Source organism: Buteo buteo, chromosome 6, assembly GCF_964188355.1.
Source record: "Buteo buteo chromosome 6, bButBut1.hap1.1, whole genome shotgun sequence".
NCBI classification, from domain to species: Eukaryota; Metazoa; Chordata; class Aves; order Accipitriformes; family Accipitridae; genus Buteo; species Buteo buteo.
The window spans coordinates 14,284,683-14,295,272 of record NC_134176.1 but is presented as its reverse complement, the minus strand read 5'-3'; the positions used below and the strand labels follow the sequence as shown (position 1 = coordinate 14,295,272).

At 49.0% G+C, this 10,590-nt stretch overlaps 1 protein-coding gene across 3 annotated transcripts in view; it reads left to right on the top strand.

Annotated features, from left to right (window-relative positions):
• The first annotated feature begins 1,835 nt into the window (after nt 1–1,835).
• EVL (Enah/Vasp-like) overlaps nt 1,836–10,590 on the top strand; it is a 159,336-nt gene continuing 150,581 nt past the window's right edge. Inside the window, exon 1 of one of the 3 annotated variants that reach the window (XM_075029848.1) lies at nt 1,836–2,209. In XM_075029848.1, the coding sequence (XP_074885949.1) occupies nt 2,205–2,209 (5 nt within the window). In that variant the 5' untranslated portion in view covers nt 1,836–2,204. Of the gene's footprint in view, nt 2,210–7,462; nt 7,613–10,590 lie in introns of those variants that run through there. The other 2 variants (XM_075029849.1, XM_075029844.1) reach the window with 2 other exon arrangements.

Genomic DNA, 10,590 nt, shown 5'->3' with positions numbered 1-10,590 from the left:
GAGCTCCTTTAGGAGACACCTTCTCTGTCTGATGTGAGCTTAGATTAATTAATGGGGTGATTTGGGAAGAGGATGGCACAGACCTGCTATGGGGCAGGGAAGGCAGGAGCTGGGCTCTGTGCTAGTGAAGCACAGAAGGGGTGGAGGTTCCCTCCCCCAGCCCTTCAGTAACTCGGTCCCTAATTATTTTTTTAACATCTTAACGATCATTGAAAACAGCAATTATCAGACATGCATTAGCTACCAAGAAACAAGCATGGCCTTGATTAAAAGGCATACATGTTATTACTAGCATGGGGTTTGTTGCTGTCGTATTATTGTTGTTGTTATTGTTGTAGTATATTTTTATTTGGTACGGAGCTGCAGTAGGCAGCAGCAAGGCTTGACAAGCCGATGGTGAAATTGGTCTCTAGGGCATCAAATCTATGGGCTTGATCTTTGCAACATTTATTCTAGTGGCATAGGCTACTATTGCAGTAAAAATAAGTGGTGTATTGGCTTGAATATATGGAAACCTAAACTTTTCAGAGAAACAGAAATGAAAACGTAAAGTACTTCTATTAAAAATGGCCTCCACTGCTTTGCTCCGTACCTCCTGCACAGGCTGTGCCATGCCCGATCGTCTCCAGCACGGTCCCGCAGTCTGCTTGCTCTGCACCACGGGCGCATTCCCCTGAGACCTCGCACGGCTTCCCAGCCGTACGCACCGCCCCGCAGCCCACCTTCCCCCAGTCGCACTGCCCGCACCTTCCTAAAACTGCCTCTGCACCCAGCGAGAGGGGCTGCAGCTTCCTTACCCTTCACAGCACGTGCGGATGGAGGAGGGTCTCGGGGAGTGATTGGAGCGGTGTTAATTGGGACACAGACATATGGAGGGAGGGCCAGAAGCCGTTTCTGTTCCAGACACAATGTGCACACGTGTGCTAGCTGCCTGGAAACCCACTGCTTGCTGGGGGAGTACGTGCTTGCTGGGGGTTTTGGGGGGTCCAGATTGGATGATGCAGGACTGGGGGAGATCTGTGGTAGATGGACCCACAGACTGTGAGTTTGAAGAGCCTTTACTCTTGAGAAGTGCCAGTGAAGTTACGATGACCTACATATGGAAGACCTGAGCAGTAACTGCAATATTTGGTCCCTTATCGTCCCAGATCCTTGAGGATATCCAAGTGATAGCACTTTCAATATCGTCTTTTCCTAGTGGGTGGTGCACGGGAAGAGGCAAAGAGATGTGGAGAGGGGCAGCTCCAGGCTCTGGACCTGCAAAGCTGTTCCCACGGGTGGAGATCATCACGGTGCGGTTCGGGCTGCCCGCGAGAGCTGGCGGGAGGTGACTGGAAGGAGAAGAGCGGCGGGCCAGGGACGGGACTGGGATGTGGAGTGGGGAGGGCAGGTGGCTGGGGAGAAGCAGCAGGGCTGGGGGGCAGCCCAGGGCCCCCCGGGGGAAGGTGGGCGCGGGGGATGGAGGGGCCGACAGCAGGCTGAGAGAGCTCGCCGGGAAACTCGTCTGGGGCAAGTGGTGAAGGAGCAGAAAACACAGCTTCCCCGCAGCGTTAGCCGGAAATAAGAGTTTCTGCCCTTGCTTCCACCCAGAAAAGCACCGATTTTTAACGCTGGTAGACAGGACCCCCTGGCGCTCGGCAGAGGAGGGGTCTGCAGCCGCAGCACTGGCCCTGCTCCAGCCGGGAGCGGTTCGGGGACGCGGCGGGGCCAGTTCCCCGGGCCCCGGCCCAGGAGCCCGGTGCCGCCGACCGGTGTCGCGCAGGGTGGGCGGCCGCTCCCCTCGCCCCCGCCCCCGCCCCCGCCTCACCTGCGCTGCCCGCGGGGGGACACCGCGCACCGGGCACCGGGCAGGGCGGGCTCCGCTCCCCCCGCCACCCCCCCGGCGGAGCCTGCGCGGGGCGGGGCGGCCCCGCCGCGCGTGGGAGCGGAGCGGAGCGGAGCGGGGCGGGCGGCAGCGGCGCTTTGTCCTGCCCACACACACACGCACACACAGAGACACAGACACACGCAGCGCAGCCGGGCGGGAGCCGGCAACATGGCCGGGCCGGCGGAGGGGCTGCCCGCCGCCGCGCTGCCCGGCTAACGCCGCGGGGCCCGGCGCTGCGAGTGGGGCGGCGCCGCCGCCGCCGGAGCCGCCCGCACCCCGGACCCCGGACCCCGGGCCCCGGCCCCGGCCCCGGCCGCCGCCGCGCCCCGCCGGGAAGATGAGGTGAGTGCGGGCGGGCCGGGGATGCGCAGCGCCGGGCGCCGCGGGCAGGGAGCCCCGCCGAGCCTGCCTGCCGGCCCGGGGACTGGGGGGGGGGGGGTCCGCGGTTCCCCCCGCGGCGGTGTCACGCCGTGGGGGGTGGGGATTTCCTCGGCGGGTGGAAGGCGGAGGAGAGGTTAAGCAATGCGGCGCTTCCTAGTCCTTCGCCGGATGGATAATACGAGTGGGTGGTGACATTTTTGGCATGTTTGACTGTCAGTGCCTAAATCCGTATGACAGATTATCTCGGCGGTTACAAAAGGCTGTAAGCGCTTTGAAAATAGTGCTGCCATGTACAGCCGGGGATCCTGCTTAGTGCTGCCGTGCCTTCCAGCCCGGAGCGTACGGCGAGGCGAGCCGCGGGCGAAGCGCCCTCCGGGCGGGGAGGGCAACGCGCGGGGCGGCGAGAGAGGAGTTCCCGCCGGGAGGGGAGAGCTGGTTCCTCCCGGGCATCCAGCACAGGTCGTGCCCGATCTCCCGGAGTCCCTCTCTCGTCAGGCACCGAGTGCTCCAACTCGTAGTTTTCCCGAGGTCAGTTGGTCTATTGTGAATGTGAAAAGCAAAAAAAACCCACCCAATCCCCAGATTTCCTGCAGCCGGATAAGTGCCTGGTGGAAGGAAGGAAGGAAGGAAGGAAGGAAGGAAGGAAGGAAGAAGGAGGAAGGTGTAATTTGTTTTGGTTCATACTCTTCCAAACCTTTCTCTTTCCTCATTTATTCAAGAGTTCACTTGAGCTGTCAGTATCTCGGAGCAACCCAGCCTCTGATTCATCTTCTAACACTAGTGATTCTTTCCACTTAATTATTATCTTTAGCAAAGCAAAACCGCTTTGGGAAACCTTAAAAATAGAAGTAACAGTTTGAAGACAGATACCTTTCTGTGGTGCCTGATCCCTGAATTGCAAGGTTGGCGTTGCTCCTAGAAGTACAGTGGAAGTCTACAAACCTTCCTCTGCATTTACAGCTACATGTACTCCTGACACTATCGTGTGTGTCAAAGGCTTGGAGCTGCATCAGTTTATTTAGTCATTTATACTGCCATTAGTTTTCTTCATTTGCTTAAAATTATGTTCTTGGGGAGGGCCAAAAGCACACAAGCCTGCAGTGTCATGCGACCGGTGGCCTAGACCCCTCTGGTCTCCTCACAAAAAGTGCATCTGCATCAGTCTCACCCGGTCTGATCACGATGCTGCTCAGAGACCTCCAGAGAGAAGTCATCAGCCACAACAGGCGGCAGTGAAGGTTTCCCTTGCTCCCTCCCGTTCAGTTAGTAGCCCAGTTGGTAGAGCCCTTCCCCATGAAGAAGGGTTGGTAGAGCTCTTCCCCCACGGAGAAGGAAAGCTGACTCTCTGACTCATAAGCACATCTTTCCCCCCGAGGAGGCACCACGGGGCTAGTTGGAAGGCTGCAACAATTTTGAGTTTCTCCCACTGAAGGAACCCTGCTCCACATGAACATCTGCAGTCGGTGGTTGTGCTTTTGCTCGGGAGAGGCGGCAGGAAAGAGAGAGACCCACGAAAACAGCCTGTGAATTAGGGTAGCATAATGCATCCAAAGGAATCCCCATTGTGAGAGCTAGGGCACTCTCAGAGGACGGGTGAGCTACAGGGCATTTTGGAAAGAAAAAGCAGCTTCACTCCGGGAGGGGCTTCAGGGCTTCCCCATATCCTCACTTTTGATGATGATGGGTGGGATGCCTCTCCGGGTTGGACACCTAATGCCAGACTGCGCCTGGTCTAGGTGGGGGAGCCAGCGCCCGAAGTTAGTCTCTGCGTGCTGCTGGGCGCTTCTTTGTACAGCTGCCCTTTCCCGTTTTCCCCATATGATGCTTGGCATCTGCAGGTGTATCACACTTAAAATAGTCTTTTCTTATTAAAGCCACTTTTATACTTTAATGTACGTGCTTGTTTGGGGTTTTTTGAATGAATTCCTGTTTTTAAAGGTTTCCATTACTGATTTTTTTTCCCCTGCATATACAGACATTACTGAATAGGTTGTACTTGTCAGTAAATATGTCTGCAAATCACCTAAAACCTTTTTCGGTAACAATTCTTGTTTAATAAATATAGGCTATATAGTTCCAAAAGACCCTGCCAGGCTATACAATCATTTAATAAAAACCTTCTTAAAACATTTGCTTAGCCATGTGTGTTTTATTTATATTGCTTTTTGTGGTGAATAGATTACAGTGCTATTCTTTGCACAGTTGCATTTATGTGATGGTTTCCATTTTTTGATAATTTCTTTGTGCCTTCACTTCAAAGGTATAAAGTGTGTGTACAGTGGGTGTACCACAGGTCTTAGTAATAAAACAGGTTATAATAGATGTTCTATCTCGAAAGTTGAGTAGGATTCCTGGGTGGAAAATGCTCAAGTGCAGAGGTGTTATTACTTCTTAGTATATAAAAATACTGCTTTAGTACAACAAATGTTGAGGTTATTCTACAGCAGATACTTATTCATTCTTGGAATTAACAGAATTAGCTCATATTTGGGAAAATGTCTATGAATATTGCTGTAGATGAAAATAAGACTTTTATATTCTGTCAACAGAGGTGTAACCTCACATTTCTTAGTCATACATGTAGTTTATAAAGCATCTGTGTTTCAGTGGTTTCTGTTCTTAAAAATAAAAACCAGCTATAGTGTTTTGGGTGTATCCCTGAAAAAATCTTCACTGTTTCTCTCTTTGCCATGACTGTGGTGAGTGTAAGTTGGCTCTCTGTGCTGCGGTCCTGAGGCAGTGATGTGGGGGAAAACCTCCCACTTTAAGCACTTTGTTTTTCCTAAACAGAACATACAGTGAATATCCAGAGTTGGAAACAACCTTTAAACAGGATTATTCAGACTAAAACTGTACCTCCTTACTCTTTTGTCGTAACATGCTTCAATCCAACCCAAAGTAATGAGTGCAGTACAGAAGTTTCTGGGGAAAATGGTGTCCCTTAGCACCTTAAAATTTATAGAGTTCTCTAGCTAAAGTCAACCTTTTTGTTCTGACATTTCTGTATAGCTGCCAACTGGAAATCCTAAAAAGCTGTTGTGTTTAGCCCTAATTTAAGGGGATGGAGCAACACCCTGAGAAAAAGAGAACCGACTATTCATACTGTAAACCTGCTTTAATAACAGGAAGCGTCTATACATCCTTCTTCTTAAACCTTTTGTTTTCAGACACAAGCAAGTAAGGTCTTTAAATTTGTTCCAAGAAACACAATGTATCGAGCATTTCATTGTCTTCCACATTTTATATTCATTAAGCAGTTCATGAGATAACTCAAGAGTTTTGCCAATGCTTTTAGTTTGCTTGGAGGGTAACCAGAGCTGTATGTATGCAGTGTTATTTTCTAAGTTTTCTTTTTCTTTACTGTTTCTTTCTGTTTGCATCTGTAACAAATTAGAGAGAACGTGTTGGTTTCGCTTATGATGTCATCAGAACTGGGGTTACCGACCTCACTGGACTAGTGGCCTGTGTCGCCCAGTGTACTGTCTCCTGCAGGAGAGTAGTAGCGTCCCCTGAGATGGATAATAGAATCAAGTTGTCTATAAAGTTTCATTTAACCTTGTCACCTAGTAATTGGTTTCTGAGCTGGAGCAATATGCTTGTAACTTAGCTAATTTTTGTTTAATTTGAAAACTCTGTCTTGCCATGTTCTGACTCCCGCTGTGTGCCTTGGCGTTGCGGCGTGCATGGCTGTGGGTTCCTGGGGGCGGTTGGGAGTTGGCACACCACCTTCTGCAGTCACGCCTTTGGGTATGTTTAGGTTTGCAGCCTTTCAAGCCAAATCTGTGCTACGCAGTTCTGCCAGTGTCACTCGATGAGAAAACACCCAGCCCTTTGGCTGTCATGGTTTCGTCAGCAAAATCCCAAGTGTGGATACTATGCTGCTGACAGAAAATTGCTTTTGTTAGCTCAGCTTAGATCTTTAGAGGGGTAGTTTAGCTCTAGCTGCAGACAAACTCCTTTGTCAGCAAATTTTGGACCTCCGCTGAAGGTTGCACCATGCTGGCTACCGCCATGCAAAGGCAGTGGCAGTGGCTCATTGGGAACTGAGCGATGCTGGACTTCCTTCAACATACCCTACTGTCAGGACATGTGAACAGGCAGGCCAGTTGTTCTTTTATACTAATTGTTGTTCTGTATACTTAAAAAATAAACTTATTTCCCCCTCTCTAAAATAAAACATAAACTCTGGATGATTTTTTGTACATTCCCTCTTTTTTGGAGTATTTTGTCTTGTGTTCCTGTAGTGGTATAATCAAGGCTGAAGGTAATCTTTCAAGTGTGTGCAGGTCTTTTTAACTCAATATTGTGGTTTTGTGTGGTATTTCACTTTCCCGGATCACTCAGACTGCGTTAAACAACAGACACCCTAATGCAGAACAGCTTCGTTAGAAGTGTGTCGCGATTAAAGGTGCCTGCATAGTCTTTCTTTGTACTTGGCTAGGTGCTTCCTTTGGACAGTACAATACTTCCCTCTTTGTAAGTGTTTAAGTATTTCTTGTAAGAAATCATCAAAATCTTTCCAAAAGTGCAAACACAGTTCAGGCTCAAATAATGTCCTGTGTCCTGCAAGTTAGCAATTTTGTGATTTCTTTCCTTTTTTTCTTGCTATCTGTCATAGTTTCTCCCAGTTCTGGGCACTGTGTAAGGAGCAGTATTGAACCTCTTTAGAAAAGATTTCTAAAGCTGCTGCCAAAATAAAATGAATCCTGACTAATGTTCAATCCTAATAATTACAGAATTAAAATAAGTTGAATAAGCTATAGCTTTTCTTTATCTGAGAAGGTCACTACAGATATTTCAAGTTTCTTTGCTGAATCTGACTCTTAGTATCATCTTATCTGCTTTCTATTTACGTTTAAAAAAAATACTAGCTGATGTTTCGGTATTGGCCTTCATTGCAATAGATAAACAGTAAAAACCACTCCACTGTACATTGATATTCCTCCTACAAGAGAATGGGGAGTTTCAGGATATATTTTCTGTTTTCTTCACAGCCATTGCAAAACACTAGGGATGCACAGTGCTTCCCCCGCTTTTTCTTTTTCTAGGTTTAGTTTCTCAGAAGCAGGGAGGAGAGGTGGAATAGCCGTGCCACCGTTTCTTCATCTCACCCTGTTGTTCGCCCTTAGGCAGATTTCATCCGCAGTCACCTACCCAAGACTTCCATTTCATCTGCTTTTTGATCTAATGCGCCATAACGAGGGGGAGCGACCGAAAGCCGTCCTGCTACAGCTCAGAGCTTCCACCAAGACGCGTTTGAGCCGCGCAGCAGAAAAGCCCCCGTCCCTGCAGGAGTACGGCCGTAATGCAGCCTGGGGAGAAGACACCAGACCTCCAGACAGGCTGCCTTGAGGCCCCTGGGGTGTAAGTCATGGCAGCGCACAGCCTTGCTTGGGTTAATCTACCTTGTTCCTGGCTAATTAGCCCACGGGGAGCTTTGCAGTGTAAGGATAGGCTGTTTCCCAGTACTCGGGCTAGCGGAGGCGTTTCTAGCCTGCCCTGGAGGAAGCAGAGTAACCTGGCGGTTCATCCGGCACGTTCTGCCAGTGATGGTTCTGCGTCCATGGGTGTGCACACACGTCACCCGGTAACACTCAAAGTGTGTTTCAGTCTGGGTTGTGACCGTGCAAAATTGAAAACAGTTTAAATTTGGTCTTTTTTTTTTTCTTTTTCATTTCTGGGGTATTTAGCACTGCAGAATGTTTCTTCCCGTGAGACTTTGCATTTTTGCATTGAGCAAACACTCAGAATGGTATTGACAGTCTTTCCAAGACTATTCTTTACTTGAAAGTTATAAAAGCATTAAGAATATCTGTTTTTCTTAATCACAGGAGACAGACTGGGCAAGTCCTTACCAAAAATTTGAGCCTGGAAACCTCCTTCACATTTCTGACTATCCGAAGTGCCATTCTGTAACATCACAACAACTAGTGAAGCATTACATTGCACTGGATATTTCACAGTCCTGGAGTGGGAGAGACATGTGGGGGCCAGAAACTTTCGATTTTCCTTCTTGATGTAGGCATTCAAGCCTTACATTTGTTTCAAGTTCAGTGTTAGTTTATACGTTTCTTCTGAGTTCTCATTCCTGCTCCCCTCAGCTGTGCCAGTTTAGCCATTTGTGGTTTGGTAGGGTGAACCAGATCATGAAGTCTTTACACACAAAGACAGAATAAAAGAAAATTCACACTTTCCATACACAAAGGGTGTATATATAGGGTGGGAGCAAGCAGGAGGCTGAAAGATTGAGACAGTGCTCCCTGGCACCACCAGTAATGCTCAGGAAACTGTTTCTCCAGGGCATGCTATTACTATAAATTAAAGTTTAGCTTTTACTGAGATGCTACTCCTGCTTTTCCTCTTACCCACTGCAGACCCTCCAACTCAGGCTTCCCAGTGGCTGGACTACAAACTGCGTAGCCTAGCTGGTAGTATGGATGAGCATTTTTTCAACTACTACCCATGATGCCTGTCCAGAAAAAGGTATTTTTCACCTGAGTTCATGATGGAGGTGTTTTTCCCCCCTGAGTTATATATACTGTTGACCAGGAATTCAACACCTTTCTTCTCATCACTAAACCTCCCTTCCTGCCTGAATTTCCTGTGGGCTTTCGTGCAATCACCCTGATAGCAGTGAGGCTGGGCGTCTTTCATAGAATCACAGAGTCACAGAATGGTTTGGGTCAGAAGGGACCTTTAAAGATCACCTAGTCCAACCCCGCTGCCATGGGCAGGGACATCTTTCACTAGATCAGGTTGCTCAAAGCCCCATCCAGGGTTGGGTCATCCACAACTTCTCTGGCCAACCTGTTCCAGTGTCTCACCACCCTCATCGTAAAAAATTTCTTCCTTATGTTTAATGTGAACCTACCCTTTTTCAGTTTAAACCTGTTGCCCCTTGTCCTGTCACTACAGGTCCTGGTAAAAAAGTCTTTCTTGTAAGCCCCCTTTAAGTACTGAAAGGCTGCACTGAGGTCTCCCTGGAGCCTTTTATTCTCCAGGCCAGTCCCTCAGCCTTTCTTCACAGGGGAGGTGCTCCAGCCCTCTGACCATCTTCGTGGCCCTCCTCTGGACTCGCTCCAACAGGTCCATGTCCTTCTTATGTTGGGAGCCCTGGAGCTGCATGCAGTGCTCCAGGTGGGCTCTCACCAGAGCAGAGTAGAGGGGGAGAATCCCCTCCCTTGACCTGCTGGCCACGCTTCTTTTGATCCAGCCCAGGGTACAATTGGCTTTCCGGGCTGCGAGCACACATTGCCAGCTCGTGTCCGTGTGGTGCTTTATTCTCTGGAAACCCCTCGCCATTGAGTGCAGATCTTGTTTAGGTGAGCAATTCATTTCTCAGGCAGTAGGTGTCATTCCTGTAACTTGAGCTCTCATAGTTTTCTTGTCTTTCTTCAGCTTCACATAGGTACCAGGATGGATAGACATGTTTGTCCTGGTTTCAGCTGGGATAGAGTTAATTGTCTTCCTAGTAGCTGCTATAGTCTTGGATTCAGTATGAGAACAATGTTGATAACACACTGATGTTTTCAGCTGTTGCTAAGTAGTGTTTATACCAACTCAAGGATTTTTCAGCTTCTCATGCCCAGCCAGCAGGAAGGCTGGAGGAGCACAAGAAGTTGGGAGGGGACACAGCCAGGTCAGCTGACCCAAACTGGCCAAAGGGGTATTCCATACCATGTGATGTCATGCCCAGTATATAAACTGGGGGGACTTGGCCTGGGGGGATGGCTGCTTGGGAACTAACTGGGCATCAGTCGGCAAGTGGTGACCAATTGCATTGTGCATCGCTTGTTTTGTATGTTCCAATATTACTATTGTAATTTTATTATTGTTATTATTATCATTATTAGTTTCTTCCTTTCTGTTCTATTAACCTGTTCTTATCTCAACCCATGAGTTTTACTTGTTTTTTCCTGATTCTATCCCCCATCCCACTGAGGCAGGGGGCTGGGGGGGGGGGGGAGTGAGTGGCGGCGTGGTGCTTAGTTACCAGCTGGGGTTAAACCACGACAATGTTTTTCTGTGATTTACTGGAGGGACGTGGCGGGGGGGAAGCAAGCTGTGTAGAGAAACTCGGCTCTAATGTAGTACTGTAGCTTGCCACAGGTGCAGGCACGGGTAGATGCTCCAGCAAGGAGGACGTGGCAGTTTGGGTCTGGCTTTGCAGCGAGGAGGTTCAGGCCTGGTCCTTGTCGTTGTGGTGAGCTCCACGGTGCAGATATGCTGTGCTTCCTCGTGTGGTCTGCGGCTGCTAAATCTCTTAACCTTTTTGGCTTCATTTCTTTATCTGCTGGAGGATGACAGTACTTACCTGCGAGGGAATTAAGATGATTAAGTAG